Raw genomic sequence first — 23,717 nt, forward strand, 5'->3', positions numbered from 1 at the left:
TGTGGAAGACTGCCCTTATTATACCCATTTCGAAGGGTGACAATGATTATAGACCTATTTCCCTTACATCATGTTTATGTAAAATGATGGAGCGAGTGATACTAGCCTAAATAGGTTAATCTATAAGATTGGAGATATGATGTCCACAAATCTTTATGGTTTTATGAAAGGTAAGTCTACTTCTGATTGTGTGTTAAAAGCATTAAGTAATGCTGAAGTAAATTGTCGTGTTTTTGTAGACTTAAAAGGGGCATTTGATAAAGCAAACAAGGATGTTATTCTAGAGGAACTTGTGTGCAAAGGTGTCAAGGAAGTTACTTGGTTGGATTGCAGATTATTTAAGTGGAAGAAAAGGAAGTGTGTGGTTTCAAGGAGTTTGTTCAGATGAACATAGCCTAGAGTTGGGTACTCCACAGGGGAGGAGTTTTAAGCCCCATGTTGTTTAATGTGCTTATGGATAAAATAGCTCGTCATGATTTTCCTGCTGGCACACAAATTGTTATATATGCTGATGATATATTATTACAATGTAAATCTGAAAACTTAATGAGGGAAGCACTATCTGAACTACAGAGATTGTGCTTGTATATGGGACTTGTTATAAATGAAAGGAAGACTAAATATCAAAATCGGAAGATAGATAATTCAATATTTAGACTAAATGAACTCCTGATAGAAAAGGTTAGTACATACAAATATCTTGGTATGAATATTAGTTTTAACACAAATTATGAACATGTATCTTATGTTAAGAATATTTGTATGGCAAGATTAAGACCATTAAAGGTTTTTGGCAAATTGTGGAAAAGGTGTTGGTATACATATACTAAGATCAATATATATATCTACTGTGCGATCAATTATAGATTATTCTGCGCCGCTGTTGGCATCATATTCTGATTGTAAGCTTAAACCTCTGGAAATTGTACAGAATGAAGCAATGCGTATAATACTAGGGGGTGTCCTAGAACCACGCGTATTGAGGTAATGAGGATGGAGTTGAACATAACTAGTGTTATTTACAGAGTAAGAGAGTTGTTAGGGGCAGCAGTCATAAGATTAATAAGGAGGGTGATGTTTTTCTCAAAAATGTTATCAATAAGGCTTGTTATGGAAGAGGTAATATTAAACTCAATGCATATTGCCGTAGAATGTGTAAAGTATTGTCTGAATATGGTGTTGTCAATTATTGTAAGATTTCTCCTAAGGTAGAGAAATTATGTCCCTGGGATAACAGAGTTGTTAATGTTGATGTAGAAAACCTTGATTTTCAAAAAAGCTGAATATAGCTCTATAGAGTTACGGCAGATGTTTCTTGAAAAAAATTGCTGGTTATTGTAAACATAATGTCATACATGTGTATTGTGATGGTTCAGTAGATTGTGAAATGCTGGGTGTGGCATAATAATGCGGGATTATTCTGAATCTCATGTTTGCTCTGAAGAACGTCTTTCATGGCGTATTGGAAATATATGCTCAAGTACAACTGCTGAATTACATGCAATCCATGAGGGCCTGAAATTAGTTCTCTCAAAGAAAAAATCAGCCTATTTTTTTTATTGATAGTCAGAGTGCTATATTCTCTTTTAATGCTAAGTACCCGTGCAATTATCGTCTTGTAACTGAATGCAAAAAGTTAATATTTGAATTAGAGTCTCATTGCTGTGATGTTCTGTTTGTGTGGGTACCTTCACATTGTGGTATTCACTTCAATGATGTTGCAGATGATCTTGCTAAACATGGGGCCCAAAAACTCTTAATTGATATTGATGGTGAACTAAATATGAGAAGCATAAAAGCTAGAATGAGATGGAAAAGGAGAACTGGGAAACAGAGAACTACAGGAAAATTCTGAGAAATGGGAGTCAGAGTATGAATCATTATATCAAAGTGACTGAAAATTGCACGGTAACCTATGGTAAGCTACCTGTCAGATATGATTATTTTATAATGAGATTGAGGTTAGGATATAAGTACTACTGGGAGTATAGAATAAATGGTGATGGTGTGTCCTGTAAACTCTGTCACAAACAGAAGAGCCACACTTTACAACACTACATAATGGCATGTAGCGAGCTGAAAGAATTCAGAAAGGATGGTTTGCAATATGAAGAGCAAATTTGTTATATGATAAGTGATCTTATTATAAAAGATTTACTACGAAAGTTTAAAAAAATTGACATAAGGTTTTGAATATTGTCTGTAAGCCCTATACTTTATCTTAGGCACATTATATTGTTGCATTATATTTTACAATTTACAAATACTATCACTTATTGTAAACATTGAGATTGTATTTTAGAAAGAATGAGTGGGTGTTACAGCATGCTGTACACTCCTTTTGATGTATTAATTTATGTCAATAAAATTTTTGAATTTGAATTTGAATTTGAGGGATAATATACTACCGTGGTCTTCGTCATTCCAGCTTGACAGACGAACAGAGGTTATTTTAACCAGATTAAGGATTGGGCACTCGTTTAACCCATCAGTTTATTTTAGAAGGAAGCAGCCCTCCAGAATGTGCTTACTGTGACGAGACACTAACAGTGGAGCACATTCTGGTGGTCTGCCCCAGATATTTTAACCAAAGAGAAAAATATTTCCAGGGTAAATCCCTCTCTGATATATTGGGAGATGAAGCAGATATTTCTGCTATCATCTCTTTTTTAAAGTGTGTTAAAATTTTTAACGATATTTAATTTATTTCCTAATATTATTTATTACATCACGTAGAATTTTAATGACAATAAATTTTTTATTATGTATATATCACATCATTCATTAAACTTCATACCTTTAATTATTGTTCACATCACTTCATTTTATTTATTTATCATTTCCTTCATGAATTCATAACTTTAACATAATTTATTTTCTCTTCATTACGGCGCTGAATGGCCTCGTTGGCCCCAGTGCCTGGGCTTTTGCCCTAAATATCATACATCCATCCATCCAGTTTGATATGTACATTGATGTGATCTAAAGGTATCTGCCTGCGATCAGCAATGTGTCTATTATATTTGGCTATAATTCTTTTAAATCTTTCTGTGATGGTTATTTCTGCAACCGATGGTTGTTGCAAAGAATGGCATCAGCAGGTTGGACTATAAATCGCAGTATTGTTTCTGAGATCAGTCTAAAGGATCTGATTTTTAGATGGTTCTTGCAGCCCCATCTGATAACTGGTGGTTGGTCAGTTATGGGATTCATGGTAAGGAGGGATGGGGTTTTGAATGACACCTGTAAAAGTATGTGATCATAACCTGTTGTGAGATTGTAGTGAACATTTCAGTTTGCAATTGATTCTTGCAGCACTGAGATGTAATATTAGCATTGGTCCAGCCATGAGGTTGTAGTTATATCCATTCTACTATATATAAGGGGAAGGAGCATTACATCCCTAATTTGGAGAGTGTTTTTAACAGAAACAAGTAAGTTCATTATAAAACTGTTTCGAGGGATAAGAGTTCCGAATTAGGCAGATGTAGTCAGCAGCAGAATCATGAATAATTTTGTGTGACTTACCAAGGGACATACAATATTGCTCAAAATTTGTGTTGTTGTCCCAGAGCAAGTAAACATTAATAATTAGGATCTTCGTGTATTCTATGGTAACTTGAAGGCGGGGCATCCTTTTGCTTCGATAAGTAAGCACTTTCACTGTGTTATCTAGCGATTCGTGCCACAAGAAAGATAGGCTGCCTTTTTGGCAACCAGCTATGACGTAATATGTAATTTTCATGAAAGAGGTCGAAAAGGCTCTAAAATCTTCATGCACTGAATCACAGATGACAAGGTCATGTCACCGAAGGAAGGTCTTGCAATGCAATAATGCCCTCTGAAGTTTTTCCACAACATGGTTAAGAGAGACATGTCACGCTTGAGAACAAAAACATTCCATGATATGTCTAATACTCTAGGAGCTGTGTCAAGTCCTGTGTGCACTTATATGTCACCTCATTTTGACTTTTGATACTGTAAATATGATGTTTCTGGAGCAATTAAGAGGTGGCATGTCGGGGTTCATGGTCGTTTGTCCACCATATTGAATCACAAACGGCGGCCATTTTGGATCCTGGTGCTAAATATCAGTTGTATAGTTCTACAATCAGGGGTATGTTATATCTTGTTCGAAAAGAAATTTGATGCTGAATAAAATTCTAACATAATTTAAGGCCTAAAATGAGACTAAAATAAAAAAAATTATGTTTTCGATACATATGTTGAATTACAAATGGTGGCCAGTTTGAGTCTTTCTTATGATATTATAGAAATAGTTCTGCAAGTACAGTAATGCTCACTTTGTAATAAAGTTGATGATAATATTATTTTAGTTGAAGGGTAAAATATAATTTTAGAATTGAAGGGCTAAAATGGCATTCTAAAGACAAATTGGAAATTTGATGCTTCGTATTCCTATGATCTGATAATTTTAGACTAAACATCAAAATAAAGTATTTTCACAAAAATAACATGTAACTCCATATGTATACTTCATCACTAATAGTAATGCAAAAAGAAAAGTGAACACCATTTAATGTGCATACAAGGTATTTGCTGGTGTTATTGATGTTGTTCTCAGTCCCTTCATGGTTGTTCTGGATTCAGCGGATTTTTGCATAATGAACTGGCTTCACATTTGGCAACATGCAATTTCTCCCGGTCGACATGGGCAAACTCTTGGTTGGACACACTTTAAACAGCTGGGAACTCGCCTGGAATGGATGCTTCTGCCATGAATACTGGTAACAAATGTTCGTCATCAACAAGCATGTATCCATAGTCAAGAGGATTCAGCTGAATATCTTCAATGAATGGAGCATGAAGCCACATGTAGCACTGCAGGTAGGCCCTTAGAATATGCTGCTTGATACAGGCAGATGTAGGAGGATATCGCTCTATATCAAAATGATGATGTTTTGTATGATAAATGATCAAATTCTCAACATCACAGGACGTTGTGCGTTTGAGAAGGTATTTCTCAGCATTAGTAATGATCTCATCATTCATTTCTTCTTTTCCAAAGCATTAGTTGTATTTTTCTCAGTTCTATGAAAAGCTTTTGTTTTCTCCTCATTCAGTTGTCGCACTCAGTGAGTGCATGGATTGCAGGTAATATATCTACGAGATCTGACAAACGTCGTGAATGGGAACTCATCAGTTCCTCCAAGTTAAACTCCGTTTACTATAGTGTTTTGCATACACTGGTATGACAATCAACAGCATGGCTAACGCATCAATGATAGTCTCTCAGCTTTGTGATCCATTTATGATTGAAACACATTGTTTCACTGTCTTTATGTGATCCGCCCTAGAGCATTTCCTTGACCCATTGAATGAAAACACGTTGAAATGCAACCCTGTTCTCCGAGAGGGCCCAAAACTTTTCCATCTCAACGGGTAGAGGCTGAACAAAGTTAGATATGTTTCATGATTAAGTATGACATACACAAAAATGGAATCATAGTTCCATTCATTAGGTGAACTTAGGACTGATATATATATCTCTGTAAGCACATGAGAAGAGTGCTATTGTCACAGTTTGGTCAACCGAGACGTCATCAGTAAGTCCGTGTAGTGTTTTATAAGTATGTCTTAAACTCAGCGTCCTCGTTTTGGTGATGTGGGCTGTCACGTAAGCCGTGAGAATCCTTGGAACGAGGTCATGTAGTGTTCGTGTGTGTGTAAGTGATAAGTCTTGTTGTGATACAAGATCAGATAGAGATCAACATGGGAAGCCATCCTGTGTAGACCATTGTTATTCTGTTGTACAAACCTTTCCAGAATACAAAGAAAACCCATTATGGAGTTTGTCTAAATCCTACAGAAGAACTTTACTATTCCCAAGACGATAAACTCATGTCACAACCATGGAACAGCATTGAAGATGCAAAAACAATTTCTCTGACTTCGTTTTAAACTCAGTCTACACAATCAAACGTAAGATGGGGATACTCTGGCGGAGTACCCTACTACATATGTATGTTACTACACCTTCTGCTTTCTTCAATTACGCTTTCTGCCTTTAATACTCCAACCCTTGTACAAATCAAAAACAATGTCAATGCGACTGCATGTAATTGAGTGAGATTGAAACGAATTCCACAGATTCTGCGTAGTCTCTGTATGTTTTCAACTTCATCTGTTTCACTGGAACTTTCCTGGCATGGCCCATGAAGTCTATGATAATGCTGCGACAATACACAGTTGATGATAGTGATGATGGTGTCTCCTTAGGAAGTAATTTCTTTAGCTCAGTAGAAAAATCAGCTTTTTTTTTATTGACGTATGAGTCATTCCTTTGTTAAGCAGAAGGAGACTGGCGTTATTTCAGATCTTAGCAAAGTTTGAAGATGAAATCATGCTTTGGGGCAAAATTTTAACTATTGCATGACACGAGATCCAATGATACGAGAGTATATACGCAAATTACGATTTTTTTATGCTGGATATTTTTTGTTTTATGGAAGGTTCTTGTTGGAAATAAAATGTTTGTTTTCTTACGGAGCAACCTGCAGTTCTGAAATAAAAAAAAATCCAAAAAACCACAACACAGCTGGCCCCAAGGGTTTCAGATAAGGGATTGTGAAGGCTCCGCTTCCTACTTTTCTTCGAGGACGAAGATTTACCTAACTGTCTGGGTTTCAGAAGAGAGGGCTTCTTTGCAACCTCAGCTGTAGAGGCTTTGCTGCACCTTAAGGTTTAACCATGGCTCTGTGAAAAGTTAGTTAGAAGGACAGATGTGAAAAGAATCTTGACAGTCTGATCTCAGCTCAACTGCTATCATCACTCTACTAATTGGAAAGTGTGGCAATGAACTCAGCTGCAAGCCATTCCTAAGCAAGCAGCTACGCTCATGAGAAACTTCTGAGAGAAGAGAAAGGCAATTGTTTCTCTCTTCTGACCCCAAGGTTTTCCCATTCATTGGTACTTTGGTGCATGAAAAAGGTAAAAGCATTATCTCCTGACACCAGCAGCCTCCTAAAAATTACCCTCTCATCCTGAGACCAACATATTCAACTAAAGGTTGTGCCATGAGACAGCCGGGAAAGATGCCATAGACAGTTACTCAGGGCATTTGCCTCTGAAGCAGAGAGCAAAAGACCTCTCTAGCCAGTCGATTGATCAGCCCAACTGCAACAGAGTAGCCTTCATGTCCTCTGATGAGTAGTACTTCCTCTGACACAACAGTGGCTTGCTTGATCTGCTGGACACCAGGGAACTCCCTGACCTACAAATCAGGGTGTTCACCTCTTCCAAAATACCATGAGCTAGCTGAGATCAAGATAAACTAGCTGAAGGTCTTACCTCAGGAGTGCTCCCTAAGGAAAGCTCCGCAGACATGAATGTTGGCAGGTACAAAGCTGAGGTAGCCTCTCTCAGACTATCACGATTGAGCAGACAAAAGGCAGAAATAATCAAAGAAGATCTCTCCCTCCAGCGAGAGTGCTTGGCATGTACACATTCCAAAGAATGTGCAAGTGCCAAATGAGACGGTAATGCTGACTCTCCTGTTTGCACCCCTGAAGAGGTGTGGGAGAGCACACCTACCCTGTTGTCGGAGTGTACATAGTCTGGGGAGTGCAAGTGCACCACAAACAAGTTGTATATGCCCCCCCTTTGTGACCCCTTGGAGGAACAGGGAGAGGTTTGTCCTCAGTAGCCAAGTGCATGAGGTCCCAAGACAGCAAGCACAGAGCAAGGAGGACTCACAGATTCATCCATGTGTGAGCCTAAGAACTCACTGTTGGTCAAAGTGAGATATGAACTCTTGCTAAGTGAGAAGGCATGGAGGTGTCATCCCTGCCAGAGGCATGATTATGAACCACTAATCTCAAGCCCCCATTCTCCTCCAAGAAGAGCAAGCATGCTTGAGGAATCTGTCTGTGCTTCTTGTGCAAGGCCTTAGACTTCCTCCTTCTTCTGCCTGTGCAGTGGAAGGGAGTCTGGGGACAAGGAAGAGGATGAAGATGAGATAAATGATGATGAAGTTGATGACAAGGTAAAATGACAAAAGTGTTTCTTCCCTTTCCTCTCACAAGTCTTGCTGGTCTCCCACATTTAGGGGATGATCAAGGCTGGACACAAAGACATAATACCAGGCAGAGGATCTGCCACTAGAAGGGCCACTGCAGCAGGAGGATCCTCCCTCCTTCGCTGCAGACTTTTGAAAAAGGCTGGGGCAACTGCAGATGCAGCAGTGGCAAACCACACAGTAGTGGAAGGCGTGAGAGGTAACTCCTTCTCCTCAACCAGGTTGTCTGGAAATTCACAAAAGATGGACTACCAAGGATTTTAAGCGTATGCCACATCTTTTGTCGATAATCTTTGAGATGACACCATCTTAGTAACTTTTTAAGAGGTGCTAAATAATGAGCAGGTGGACATACACTGCTGGTTTATTAGGAAAGCAGGCCGCTTATAAAGCGGCGTGCGGACGTCATACAAAGGAATACAATAGGATACAGGTGACCCAAGGTCAATTACTCTCAATGCTAATTTGGACAGGCAAACACAAATAACATAAAAAATCAAAGTGCAAGAACTGACACAATAATATTCTAACACATAAAAAGTAAACAGGCATAAATAAATCAGTAACAGATATGTATTCACATAGATAAAATGTGGCTATTTGGTTTGACCTAGGCTTGTAGGAGCGTCACCATAGAAAACGGGAAGTTCACCATAGAAAACCCGTTGGCGGGGGACTTTGTCTCCCCCCAAGACTTCTCTGCCAACAGCTTGGCTGTCGACGTGCCGGAGGGGTGGGACAGCCTGTGGATGACGTCAAACACCAGACGGCGGTGGGAGGCGGGTACCAGGGGGCGAGGTTGGCTGGTGCTTATGTCGCACAGCAGTGTTGGCCCCCCAGGGGCGAGAGGCACATCCTTCCACTTGAGCAACGTGATGGTGGTGCGGTAGGCTGGAGTCTCTGGGTCGGTGGTCTGCTCCCAGGCGAGGTCCTCATAGTTGATCCTGAGCTGCACCACATTGAGCTTGATCCTGGAGAGGGCGTCCGCTACAGGGTTCTTTCTGCTGGGGAGGTACTTGATTATGCAGGTGAACTCCGTGATGGGTGCGAGATGCCGCTGCTGCCTGGAAGACCATGCGTCCCCCTGCTTTGTGAAGGTGTGGACCAGCGGCTGGTGGTCTGTCCAAACTGTGAAGGGCGTACCCTCCATGAGGAACTTGAAGTGACGTACCGCCTGATATACTGCGCAGACGTACCGCCCGATATACTGCGCAGAATTCCCTGTTGAAGGTGCTGTATCGGGATTTGGCAGGGCTGAACTTCTTGCTGAAGAAGGCGATGGGCTGTGGGGCTCCAGCAACGACCTGCTCCAGGACGGCCCCACAGGCGATGTTGCTGGCGTCTGTCGTCAGCTGAAGGGGGGTGTTGGGTTTCCGGTGGGCCAAGGCAGTTGCCTCAGCGATGGTGGCCTTCATCAGGGAGAAGGCCTGCTGCTGGTCGGGTCCCCAAACTAAGGACTTCGGGTGGCCCTTCGGGATCTCCGTCAGGGGGGCCATGGTGTGCGTGACCCCGGGCATGAACCTCCTGTAGTACTTGACCATCCCGAGGAATTCTTGTACGGCCTTGACAGAGGTAGGGGTGGGGAACCTGGTAACGGCTGCGACCTTCGATGCAAGTGGACGGACACCCTCCGGGGAGATCTCGAGGCCCAGGAAGTCAGCTTTTTCGATGCTGAAGGTGCATTTATCAAACCTGACGACGAGGCCGTTCTCCTGTAGGTGCTGCACGACCTTTCAGATGTGCCGCAGGTGCTCTATGGGGGATCTCGAAAAAATCAGAATGTCATCTACATAACAGATGCAGAAGTTCAGGTCCCCCAGGATGCTGTCCATCAGTCTCTGGAAGGTTGCCCCCGTGTTCCTCAGGCCAAAGGTAGAGAAGGCAAAGACATAGGACCCGAAGGGCGTGATGATGGCGGTTTTGGGGATGTCCTCTGGAGCAACTGGTACTGGAAGCAGGACTTCAAAAGGTCTAGTTTAGAGAATATTTTGGCCCCGTGAAAGGAGGCCATGAGATCTTGCATGTTTGGGAGGGGGTAATGATCTGGTTCAGTTGCGAGGTTGAGCCGCCTGTAGTGACTACTTGAGGCCTTCCTGCATATGCCCACCCGCTCCATCTCGGCGAATGCATCCTTGGCCTCCTGAAGGCGCGAGGGGGAAGCCTCCAGAACTTTGCGTGCGTTGGGGAGCCCTTTGTCTTAATGTGGTGGTAGATTCTGTGCTTTACAGGGGCTCCAGGCACCTGGCACAGTTCGAGCTTGAAGACTTCTGGGAACTCCTTCAGCAGTTGGGAGTACTGGTGCGGGGCGACAGAGCAGATGGCGGGCGCGCTGGGGCTCGTCGCCAGGGGGAGGGACTGGCAGGAGTCAGTATCCAATAGACGCTTGCGACTGACATCGACTGCCAGACCGAAGTGGGCGAGGAAGTCCGCGCCCAGGTGTGGGGTCCTCACGTCCACGACTATGAAGTTCCAAGTGTACCTCCGGCTGAGGATTGAGATCGACAGGAGCCTGGTGCCATAGGAGAGGATGGGGACCTGTTGGCGGCCGTCAGGAAGGCAGCCGGGTCCGGCGGGCATTTGCGGTCCTCTCTGGATGGCGGGAACACTGATCGAATGGCCCCAGTGTCAACCAGCATCATCCTGCCGGAGATGGTGTCGCGGATGTAGAAGCCTACTGGTTTTGGGCTCCTGGGTTCCTCTGCTGCCATGGCGGCCTGTTCTGTTGGCCGCCGCCTCCCCCGTTTTTTGGATGGGCGAAAGAGCAGGGGGGTTGGCAGTTCCGGGTGTCCTTGCCGTACCGCTGATGGTAGTAGCAAGGCCCCGGTGGATGCTTCTTGTGGTGGTAGGGCCGCCCCCTGGTGAAGGCGCTTATCTCCTCCTCCACGTTTTCCTGTGGCTGGAGGGAGCTGACGGGGTGTGCAGGAGTGGATGCCCGCTTCGCTGAACTTGTGGAGTCCGTCAGTTGCTGCGCCGTCCTGATCAGGTCCCTGAGCGGCATTGTATAAGGCTCGAGGATCTGGGTTTGGACCTCCGGTCAGGCTTATCTCCAACTGCCTGCCACTGCTGTCCATCTCAGGAAGGGTGAGGAGGTCCTGGATCACACCCCACATCTCCAGGAGGTTTTAGTCGTGTCGAGGGTTGTTCATGAGATCAAGGGCGCGGGCGGCCCTCTTGGAGACCGGCAGGGAACAGGTCTCAACGAGCGAGGCCTTCAGGTTTGGGTAGGTGACGGGACGTGCAGCAGACACCCTCGGGACGAGCTTCTTGCAGACCTCTTCTGGAAGGGCGTTAATCACAGTGTCTGCCTGCAGCACCTCATCGGTAAGTCCCACCAGCCTGAACTGCCCCACGACCCTGTAGAGCCATGATGATGGGTTGCTATGTGTGAAGGGCGGCAGCTTTATGGCGAGGGCGGAGTTTGTTTGTTCCGTCAGGATGGGCAGCGTGCAGGGAGCAGGTACCGGCGTGGAGGTGCACGCGAGCCCTGGCTCGGGGAAGGGTGCGGGCGGGTTGTGTATAAGGGAAATGTCTGAGTCTGCGAAGTTTGCGGTTAACTGTATGTGGGAGGGAATGTCCACGTCCATACTTACTATTGCCGTCTTACAGGGAGTGGGTTACTCACGTCAACACGCGCCGTGTTTAGTCCGTTAGGGGCGTGGGGTAGTTCATGGAGCCAAGACTAGGTCACCTTATGAGTCCGCTAATGGCTCCGGGAACCACTCTGGGGTCACCACTTTAAGAGGTGCTAAATAATGAGCAGATGGACATGTATTGCTGGTTTATTAGGAAAGCAGACCGCTTATAAAGCCGCATGCAGACGTAATACAAAGGAATACAATAGGATACAGGTGACCAGAGGTCAATTACTCTCAACGTTAATTCGGACAGGCAAACACAAATAACATAAAAGATCAAACTGCAAGAAATGACACAATAATATTCTAACACATATAAAAAGTAAACAGGCATAAATAAATCAGTAACAGATACGTATTTACAAAGATATAATGTGGCTATTTGGCTTGACCTAGGCTTGTAGGAGAGTCAATGTAGAAAATGGGAAGTTCACCATAGAAAACCTGTTGAGTGGGGACTTTACACCTTGAACATCACAATCAGATGAGTAAGAGGGCAAGGCAGCTGCTTGCAGGTGTGGCACCATCAATGGCTATGTCATCCTCTAAGAAGAGGGTATGACTAGGTTTCTTTTCCACTCGAGTGCCATCCTCTGCAAAGCAGTAGCACTATAGCAGGAAGGGGGATAGTAATGGCAGATGGCAGGAAAAAGAGCCAAAAGGATTTGGGGGCAGAATTTGGGGTGTATTCCCCCCGAAGAAGCCATGAATACTTCTTGGCCTTCTTCCTCTTACCAAACTTCTCCCACTGACAGGAAGACCAACCAGCACACTCCTTACAGAAGGATAGATGAGTACATGCCCTCCTGCCGTTGCAGAAGACATGACCCACACACATGGAGGAGCACAGCAAGATGACCTTACACTACGACGGTTGAAGAAAAGGTGCTTGGTGACAGTAGGTGAGTGAGGGATATTCCTCCACTCAACCTCTTAACCACCTTGTTACCAAATGCAATGACCATCACCAGCTCGCACTATAGGATAGTCTAAAATAACAGATGATAGTTTGTATTTCCTGGTAAGCCATTGAGTTTTTCCCACTCAAATAATTTTAGTTCATGGCCAAGGAATTAATACTTCTAATACAATAATGCTGAAACTAAAAAGACAATAAGATTAAGGACATTAAACCAGACACCTAGTATACTGAGACTGTGCACCTCATGACGCTCTCATTGTACATGTATAGGATGCCATTTGGGATCATGGACAGTGGTAATACTGTAGTTAGCATTCACATATGTTTACCTACGTAGAGTACTGCCCTTGAATTGCCAGTTGCATAGCATATGAATTACTTATCATACAGAAGTGAATTAATTCAAGTGCCACACAAAAAACTATATAATGATAACTTCATAATTACTTGTGCCCAATAGTGCTGAAATAGGACTGAATATAAGATTTATGTATTGGTCTATGATATGATTATTACACTATCATAATGTTCGTCATTAAAAAAAAATTTCTTGACCATTAAACTTTTCATTATTATATTTCATATATCTCTTCAGACTGATGACAAAATTTATATCAAGTTTTGTAGATTGTACCAATTTTGCAGGTTGCAAATGCAAACACTTTTTTTTTAGAGTAAAAACTTTAAATTCAAAACAGAGCTAAGTATTGTCCTTTTTCTCCCTATTGCTGTACTACTTTTAAAAATTTAGCGGTAAATGACAACTTGTTCACTGACAAAGAACGTTCTTATTTCCATGAAAAATCCTTCTTTGTTACCATATGTATATGAATATACAGTATACTTATTCATGACAAAACTTTTGTTTTCACCATATATTATCAATCAACACGGCCTTCAGCAGATAATAGCCTACACGCTGAATCGACGCTATGAAACTGTTATTATTTCCAAGAAAAACATTAGGCTACTATATGTTACAGAAGATATATAAATATGTACTTATTCTTGCCAAAAAATCTTACCTATACTTATTCATGGTAAAGAATGATAGTGCTTTTGTTATGGTTAGCTTTTTTTTTTTTTTTGCTTCGAAAAGTTCTCTACATTCAAATTTACAGCAGTAAAAAAAGTTTGCATTTCATGAATGATCTAACAATGCACTTGCCCTGTTGATGGAATATTCTGGACCCACATTTGTTCACGTTTTGATGTTCATTCCCATGATGTTGGTACTAAACACAACATTCATTTACCGTTTTCCGTTATGCCATCACGAATATTTTCTTGAGAAGGCATTTTCTTAAGCAACTTGGTCCTGCTATACCACTGGTACTGATTAGCACTACCGTTACTTTAACTAATATTTTCAAAGCTCTTCGTTGGGTGAGTCAGTAGAGCTGTGGAATGGAACGTGCTAGGCCGGAGTTTGATTCCCCGGCTGGCTGATGAAGAGTTAGAGGAATTTATTTCTGGTGATAGAAATTCATTTCTCGCTATAATGTGGTTCGGATTCCACAATAAGCTGTAGGTCCCGTTGCTAAGTACCCAATTGGTTCTTAGTCACGCAAAATAAGTCTAATCCTTCGGGCCAGCCCTAGGAGAGCTGTTAATCAGCTCAGTGGTCTGGTAAAACTAAGGTATACTTAACTTATACTTAACTAATATTTTCCACTCTAAAAATGTTCACATTCATGAGTCTAGTGTTGCAAAAAAAATATAGTAGCATTTCTTTGTTTTCAGGAAGTGGAAAAAATGAATGGTACAGCCTTATTTCTTCCTGTTTGCAACAGCCAACGGCAAGGTTGTAAGCACCAACCATATTGACATCCCTAGTTATAGCTTCCATCAGCTGTGCAGAGTGGGTGAAGTGCACAATCTAATTTTATAAGTCTCTGACAAAGCTAGGTGGAAACAGAAAAGACCATCGACAAAAGTAGAAGACAATTTCAAAATCTGTGAGCACAAAAAAAAAAAAAAAAAAATCGATTGCAGACCAAATATTATCTACACAGAATGTAAGAAGTGGCTATTTTGGAAGATATACACCTTTTGAGGAATAAGATCTTACTACCACCTTTTGAGGAATAAGATCTTACTACCACCTATTGAGGAATAAGATCTTACTACCACCTTTAAAGGCTTCCTTCGTACCGAAGTGACAGACTTTTGAAAATAGTTTGTATGTAGTTCTTAATATTTAACACGCAAACTAAATATGTGCCTAATAACATTAAAACTCAGAACTGACCTTTATGCTTATGCTTTTGAGGCAAAAGCCGTGGGAGCTCAAGTGAATGACAAATGTTTCGAAAATTCTGGATACGCAATGCTTGTTTCTCTTCATGTGCAGTTAAATGTGAATTAATGAATAACATTCTCGTTCCTGAAAGTAAAATACATAGAGGGAAATACTTCCAAATTATAGTCAATTCACAATTTTAATACTTTCAACAGCTTATATTACCTAACACTGTTCTGTCCAATATTGGAGGTTACTACTTGAAGCAAAAGGATATATAGTATATTTGTGGTTCTTCATCTTTATCCTTTTCAGTACTGGAGGTTACTAATTGAAGCAAAAGGATTATAGCCTATTTCTTGGTTATACATCATGATCTTTTTTAGTACTGGATGTTACTACTTGAGTAAAAGGATTATAGCCTATTTGTGATTCTTCATCTTGGTCCTTTTCAATATTGGTGGTTACTACTTGAAGCAAAAGGATTATAGCCTATTTGTTGGTTATACATCTTGATCTTTTTCAATACTGGAGGATACTACTTGAAGCAAAAGGATATATAGCCTATTTGTGGCTCTTCATCTTGATCCTTACCAATATTGGAAGTTACTACTTGAACCAAAAGCATACATAGTGTATTTGTGGTTATTCATCTGTATCCTTTTCAATATTGGATGTTACTACTTGAAGGAAAAGGATATATAGTCTATTTATGGTTCTTCATTTTGATAATTTTCAATATTAAAGGTTAGTACTTGGAGGAAAAGGATTATAGCCTATTTGTGATTCTTCATCTTTATCATTTTCAATATTGGAGGTTACTATTTGAAGCAAAGGGATGATAGCCTATTTGTGGCTCCTCATCTTGATCTTTTTCAATATTGGAGGTTTCTACTTGAAGCAGAAGGACATATAGTATAAATGTGGTTCTTCATCTTGTTCCTTTTCAATATAGGACGTTACAACTTGAAGCAAAAGGATGGTAGCCTATTTGTGATAATTCATTTTTATCCTTTTCAATATTGGAGGTTACTATTTGAAGCAGAAGGATATATAGCCTATTTGTGATTCCTGATCTTGATAATTTTCAATATTGGAGGTTACTTCTTGAAACAGAAAGATATATAGACTATTTGTGGTTCTTCATCTTGATCCTTTTCAATATTGGAGGTTACTACTTGAAACAGAAGGATATATAGCTTGTTGGTTGTTTTTCACCTTGATCCTTTTCGATATTGGATGTGACTACTTGAAGTAAAAGAATTATAGCTTATTTGTGGTTCTTCACCTATATCCTTTTCAATACTGGGAGGTTACTACTTGAAGCTAAAGGATTATAGCCTAATTGTGATTTCTCATCTTTATCCTTTTCAATATTGGAGGTTACTACTTGAAGCAAATAGATTATAGCCTATTGGTGATTCTTCATTTTTATCCTTTTCAATATTAGAGGTTACTAGTTGAAGCTAAAGGATTATTGAATAATTGTGGTTCTCCATCATTATCCTTTTCAATATTGGAAGTTAGTACTTGAAGGAGAAGGATATATAGACTATCTGTGGTTCTTCACGTTGATAGTATATTTGTGTCCATCATCTTTATCCTTTTCAACATTGGAGGTTACTACCTAAAGCAAAAGGACTGTAGCGCATTTGTGGTTCTCCATCTTCATCCTTTTCAATATTGGAGGTTACTACTTGAAGCAGAAGGATATATACTGTAGACTATCTGTGGTTCTTCACCTTGATAGTATATCTGCGGTCCCTCATCTTTATCCTTTTCAACATTGGAGGTTACTACTTGAAGCTAAAGGATTATAGCCTATTTGTGGTTCTTCATCTTTATCCTTTTCACTTTTGGAGATTGCTACTTGAAAAAAAAGGATATATAGCCTATTTGTGGTTCTTCATCTTGATCCTTTTACGTATTAGAGGTTACTACTCGAACCAAAAGGATTATAGCCTATTTGTGACTCTTCATTTTTATCCTTTTCAATATTGGAGGTTACCACTTGAAGCAAAGGGATTATAGTGTATTTGTGGCTCCTCATCTTGACCTTTTACAATATTGGAGGTTACTATTTGAAGTAGAAGGATATATAGTCTACTTGTGGTTCTTCATCTTGATCATTTTCAATATTGGAGGTTATTACTTGAAGCAAAAGGATTATGGCCTATTTGTGGTTCTTCATCTCAATCCTTTTCAATATTGGAGGTTACTACTTGAAGCAAAAGGATTATACTATATGTGGTTCTTCATCTTTATCCTTTTCAATAACTTGAAGCAAAATGATATATAGTGTATTTGAGCTTCTTTATCTTTATCTTTTTCAATATTGGAAGATACTACTTGAAGCAAAAGGATATATAGTATATTTCTGGTTCTTCATCTTCATCCTTTTCAATATTAGAGGTTACTACTTGAAGCAAAAGGATATATAGCATATTTGTGGTTCTTCCTCTTGATTCTTTTCAATATTGTGGGTTACTACTTGAAGCAAATGGATATATAGCCTATTTGTTCGTTATACATCTTTATCCTTTTCAATATTGGAGGTTAGTACATGAAGCCAAGGATTATAGCCTATTTGTGATTCTTTATCCTCATCCCTTTCAGTATTGGAGGTTACTACCAGAAGCAAAAGGATTATAGCCTATTTGTGGTTCTTCATCTTTATCCTTTTCAATATTGGATGTTACAACTTGAAGGAAAGGAAATATAGCCTATTTCTGTTTCTTCATCTTTATCGTTTTCAATATTGGAGGTTACTGCTTGAAGGAAAAGGATTATAGCCTATTTGTGGTTCTTCATCTTTATCCTTTTCAATATTGGATGTTACAACTTGAAGGAAAGGCAATATAGCCTATTTCTGTTTCTTCATCTTTATCCTTTTCAATATTGGATGTTACAACTTGAAGGAAAGGAAATATAGCCTATCTCTGTTTCTTCATCTTTATCCTTTTCAATACTGGAGGTTAGTACTTGAAGCAAAAGTATTATGGCCTATTTGTTGGTCTCCATCTTTATCCTTTTCAATATTGGAGGTTACTACTTGAGGCTAAAGAATTATAGCTTATTTCTGTTCTTCATCCTTACCCTTTTCAATATTGGAGGTTACTACTTGAAGCAAAAGGATATACAGGCAATTTGTGGTTCTTCATATTGATTCTTTTCAATATTAGAGGCTACTACTCGCAGCAAAAGGATATATAGCCTATTTATTATTCTTCATCTTGATACTTTTCAATATTGGAGGTTACTTCTTGAGGCAAAAGAATATATAGCCTCTTTGTGGTTCTTCATCTTGATCCTATTCAATATTGGATGTTATTACTTGAAGGAAAAGGGTTATAGCTTATTTGTGGTTCTTAATATTGATCCTATTCAGTATTGAAGTTACTACTTGAAGCAAAAGAATATATAGACTGTTTGTGGTTCTTCATCTTGATCCTATTCAATACTGGATGTTTTTATTTGAAGCAACAGGATTATAGCCTATTTGTGGTTCTTCATCTTTATCCTTTACAATATTGGAGATTAGTACTTGAACCAAAACAAGTACAGTCTATTTGTGGTTCTTCATCTTGACATTTTTCAATGTTGGAAGTTACTATTTAAAGCAAAAGGATATAGCCTATCCGTATTCCTTCATGCTTATCCTTTTCAATATTGGAGGTTACTATGTGAGAGAGGTGCGAAATAATGAGCAGGAAGACAAGTACTGCTAGTCTATTGATGAAGCGATCCACTTATAAAGCGGCGTGCGGACATGTGCATACTTCGCAGAGACCACGGGTACAAAGATTTACAGGTGACCTGAGGTCAAGCTATTTCTCTACAAAAACAGGACAGGTACATACAGAAAACATAATGATTAGCGATGTCTGGTCTGTTACAAAAATACTCTGTTACAAATACATAATGCATGGTCACTTGTACAGACAATAAAATATACAATTCACAATAATGATAATAATATGTGTTCGGCCGACCCCAGGTCGAATGTGAAGGCGCTGCAGAAAACGGCCCTGCTTTCTCGATGTCAACTGGAGGGGGTGGCCGCCTTTCCCGGCACCCTCTGGAGCAGTGTGTTGGGGTGCCACCCTGTCTGGTTTCGGGGTTTTCCAGGGACGCCCACGACGTTTTCTTGTACATGGGGCTGGCCGGGGGTTTGCTATATCCTGCGGGAAGCTTTGGGAACCGCCCCCGACGTCCTCCTCCAAGAATGTGGGCTTGAGGCGGTCTACTGATATGCAGTCTTCCCTTTCGTGGACGGCTACCCGGAATGCCTTTTTGTCCCTTTCGAGCATGAGGCAAGGTCCTCTGTAGGGCCTGGTTAAGGGTGGCTGCACGGCGTCGTCCCTGACAAAGACGTGGGTGGCGGAGGACATGTAAGAAGTGCAAAAGAAACGAGCAGGTAAAAGTGACTGCTACTTTATTACAGATCCAGGCAGTTTATATAGTGGCAGACTGGCGTCGAGCCGCAAAAGACAATGAGATTGTGTGTGACCTGAGGTCAATAATAATTAACTATAATATACAGCAAACAAGTACAGTTTACAATATAAAGGCAGACACAATTCCAATGTGGATATAATCTTGATGCCTGTGAATAAAGAAAAACAAGATACACAATCGATAACAGGTGATCAAATACATATATAGTTTAACTGATTGAAATTGCGTGACCTGGCACGTTCAGCATGACTAATTGTATGGCGAAGAAACTGGGAAGTCACCATAGAAAACTTGCTCAGTGGAGACTTAGCGAATGACACATTCGCTGGAGACTCTGCTGATGGCTCTGAGGGTGACGTTACAGACAGACCGGGAGGCATGTAGGGAGACGTCCTGTCGGTGTATGTCCTCTGGCAGGGGGCAAACTTCCCAACCCTGTCACGGAGCCTCTGTGTTGCTATGCCGTCCCTGTCTTCTGCGACGAGTTCCCCCGGGACTTCCAGGGTCTCCCTGTAGACTTTTTCTGCTGAGGAGGGGTCGCCGTTGGCTCTGGGGGCTGTTCTCAATCCGAGGAGGACCCAGGGCAGCTGGTACTTCCAATTCTCATAGGTGTAATGAGCCATGAAGGACGCCTTCAGGGACCTGTGGAACCCTTCCACCATTCTGTTGGCTGTGGGGTTGTAGGCAGTGGTGCTGTGATGAGTGGTCCCCAGCAGGCATGCCAGGGCGGTCCACGTCGACGTCGTGGGTCTTCTTTCCACATCAGGAGAAGCAAGATACCTTCTAACAGTCGTTGACCGCTCCACCAGGTGGCCCGAAGCTACGCCCATGGAAGAAGCCACCTCCAGTGCGTGCGCAGAAGCCCTCCTCTCCAGCTGGATCAGCCGGTTCGGTGTCCCGGACCACATAACGACAGACAGACGTCCCGCTTTCCTATCCGAAAGAAGGTATCTTGCTCCTACTGATGTGGGAAGAGGACCCACAACGTTGACGTGGATGTGCCCGAAGCGTCTCTTTGGCTGGGGAAACTCGCCCACCCCAGACTCAGTGTGCCGCCCTACTTTGCTGGCCTGACACTGCATGCATTGCCTTGCCCAGGCCATCGCGATCTTCCGTATGCCGTGCCAGACGAACTTCTCCATCAGTAGCCTGGTCGTCATCCTTCCGGAGGGGTGGGATAGGCCGTGGATGACGTCGAAGACAAGCCAACATCGGGAGGTGGGCACCAGGGGGCGAGGGTGTACGGTGTTCATGTCACTCAGCAGTGTTGACCCTCCAAGGCCGAGGGGCACGTCCTCCCACTTCAGCGATGTGACGGCTGTGCGGTAGGTTGGGGTCTCTGGGTCGGTGACCTGTTTGCGGGCGATGGGCGGGGGGTCCTACTGATGACTTGTTCCAGGACAACTCCGCAGGCGACATTGCTGGCGTCTGTCGTCAGCGTGAGGGGAGCGTTGGGGTCCTGGTGGGCCAAAGATGTTGCCTTGGTGAGGGCGGCCTTCGTTAGGAGGAAGGCCTTCTGCTGGTCGGGGCCCCACATTAAGGTCTTTGGCTACCCTTGAAGACCTCCATCAGGGGGGGCCATGGTGTGCATGAGCCCCGGGATGAATCTCCTGTAGTAGTTGACCATTCTGAGGAATTCTTGTACGGCCCTGATGGAGGTAGGGGTGGGGAACTTCTCGACAGACTCGACCTTCGACGACATTGGGTGGACGTCCCCTAGGGATATCTCGTGGCCCAGGAATTCCACCTTCTCGACGCCGAAGGTGCACTTGTCAAATCTGATGATGAGTTCACTCTCCTGCAGGTGCTGCAGGACCTTCCGGATGTGCCACAGTAGTTCCTTCTGGGATATGGAAAAAATTAGGATATCATCGACGTAGCAGACGCAGAAGTCCAGGTCCCCCAGGATGCTGCCCATCAGCCTCTGGAAGGCCGTGCCCGCGTTCCTCAGACCGAAGGTGGAGAAGGCGAAAGACGTAGGACCCGAAGGGCATGACGATGGCAGTTTTGGGGATGTCTCCTGGCGCTACTGGTACCTGAAAATATGATTTTAAGAGATCTAACTTTGAGAATATTTTGGTTCTGTGGAAAGAGGCCGTTATGTCCTGCATGTTTGGTAGAGGGTAGTGGTCGGGTTTTGTAGCGAGGTTGAGCTGCCTGTAGTCACCACAGGGCCTCCAGGTGCCATCCGCTTTCTGCACCATGTGAAGAAGGGAGGCTCACAGGCTGGGAGCCATCTTGCATATGCCCATTCTTTCCACCTCAGCAAAGGCCTTCTTGGCCTCCTGAAGGCGCTATTGGGGGAAGCCATCGGAACTTCGTGTGCATTGGGTGGCCCCTTTCTTTTGATGATATAACCTATGTTTGGCAGGGGCCCCGGGCACCTGGCGAAGCTCGGGTTTGAAGACTTCTGGGAATTCCTTCAGGAGGGAACCATACTGGTGGGACACGATGGAACAGACGGCGGGCTCCCTGGGGCCCGGCGACAAGGGCAGGGACTGGCAGGACTCGGTGTCCAGCAGGCGTTTGCGGCCGATATCGATGGGTGAGGAAGTCCGTACCGAGGAGCAGGGTCCTAACGTCCGCGACGATAAATTTCCACCTGTAACTCCGGCCAAGATGGAGATCAACAGGAGCTTTGTGACATAGGAGAGGACGGGGACCCGTTGGCGGCCATCAGGGAGGCATTCGGGTCTGGCGGACGGCTGCGGTCCTCTCTGGAAGGCAGGAACACTGACTGCATGGCTCCGGTGTCGATCAACATCATCCTGCCGGAGATGGTGTCGTGGTAAAAGCCTACTGGTGCAGGGCCCCTGGGTGTTTCAGTTGCTGCTGCCATGGCAGCCTGTGTGGGTGGCCACCGCCTCCCCCGTTTTTTGGAGGGAAGAAAAGGCAGGGGGCTTCACATTTCTGGGCAGCTTTCCCGAACCTCTGGTGGTAATAGCAAAGCCCTGGCCTCTCCTTCTTCTGCTGGTGGGATGGCTTCCTCTGGGCGACGACGTTGATGCCCTCTGTGGTGGGGTTCTCTGGCTGAAGGGAGTTGATGGGGTGTGCGGGCATGGACACCCACTTTGCTGCCTTTGTGGAGTTCGTCAGCTGCAGCGCTACCCTGATCAGGTCCTCGACCGGCAGGGTGTATGCCTCTGTGATCTGCCCACGGACCTCTGGCAGTAGCTGCCGCAGGAAGATCTCTCTCAACAGGCTGATTTCTTTGCGCCTGCCACTGCTGTCAGTCTCGGGGAGGAGGAGGAGGTCCTGGAGGGCATGCCACGTTTCCAAGAGGGCGAGGTTGAGGGCGTGGGCAGCTCTCTTGGAGACCGGCAGGGAGCAGGACTCAACGAGAGTGGCTTTTAACTCCTGGAAGGTGGCGAGGCTTGGCATTGTCATTAACCACGGGGCGATCTTCTTGTATATCTCCTCCGGGAGGCCGTTGATGGCGATGTCTGCCTTCAACACCTCGTCGGTTAAGCCTGCTACCCTGAATTGCCCCTCGACCTTGTAGAACCAGGACGCTGCATTTTGATTGGTGAATGGTGGCAGCCTTATGCTGAGGGCCACCTTTGGTTGGTCTGTCAGGGGGGGTCATCGCGCAGGGTGCAGGTACTGGTGTGGAGGAGCACGCGGGAGGGGGTTGCGCTGGGAGAGGCGCCTGCCTCCGAGAAGTTCGCTGTAATTTGTATGTGGTTGGGAATATCTGCGTCCATGCTCATTCCGTGCTCTCACTTGGAGTGTGAGGGAACACTTGTGTCAATACACGCTTGGGAGCATGACGTGTGGGTCCGCTAATGATGCCGGTAATGCCTGAACGCTTTGTTAGAGCGCCGTAGTTAGTCCGTTAGGGGCGTGGGTTGGTTCATCGGGCCAAGGCTTAGTCACCGTTTGGATCTGTTAATGGCTTCCAGGAACCACTCCGGGGGTCACCACTGTGAGAAAGGTACGAAATAATGAGCAGGAAGACAAGTACTGCTACTTTATTGATGAAGCGATCCGCTTATAAAGCACCGTGCGGATGTCTGCATATAACGCAGAGACTGTGGGTACAAAGATTTACAGGTGACCTGAGGTCAAACTATTTCTCTACAAAAACAGGACAGGTACATACAAAAAACATAATGATTAACGATGTCTGGTCTGTTACAAAAATACTCTGTTACATACTGTATACATAATGCATGGTCACTTGAACAGACAATAAAATATACAATTCACAATAATGATAATATGTGTTCGGCCAACCCCAGGTCGCATATGAAGGCGCCGCGGAAAACAGGATGTTCATTACAGAGAACTCGTTGAGCGAGGACTTTACAACTACTTAAAGCAAAAGAACTGTAGCCTATTTGTGGTTCTTCATCTTTACCCTTTTCAATATTGGAGGTTACTACTTGAAGCAAAAAGATATATAGCCTATTTGTGGTTGTT

General features: G+C 43.2%; 1 protein-coding gene across 3 annotated transcripts in view; it reads right to left on the minus strand.

The window, feature by feature from the left end:
• The window catches only part of INPP5E (Inositol-3-phosphate synthase), an 830,915-nt gene that overhangs the window by 144,934 nt on the left and 662,264 nt on the right, over positions 1-23,717 (minus strand). For all 3 annotated transcript variants that reach the window (XM_067084336.1, XM_067084335.1, XM_067084334.1), the window contains one exon: positions 14,847-14,981. In XM_067084336.1, the coding sequence (XP_066940437.1) occupies positions 14,847-14,981 (135 nt within the window). The remainder of the gene's footprint in view (positions 1-14,846; positions 14,982-23,717) is intronic.

Source organism: Macrobrachium rosenbergii, chromosome 41 (assembly GCF_040412425.1).
Source record: "Macrobrachium rosenbergii isolate ZJJX-2024 chromosome 41, ASM4041242v1, whole genome shotgun sequence".
Lineage (NCBI taxonomy): Eukaryota > Metazoa > Arthropoda > Malacostraca > Decapoda > Palaemonidae > Macrobrachium > Macrobrachium rosenbergii.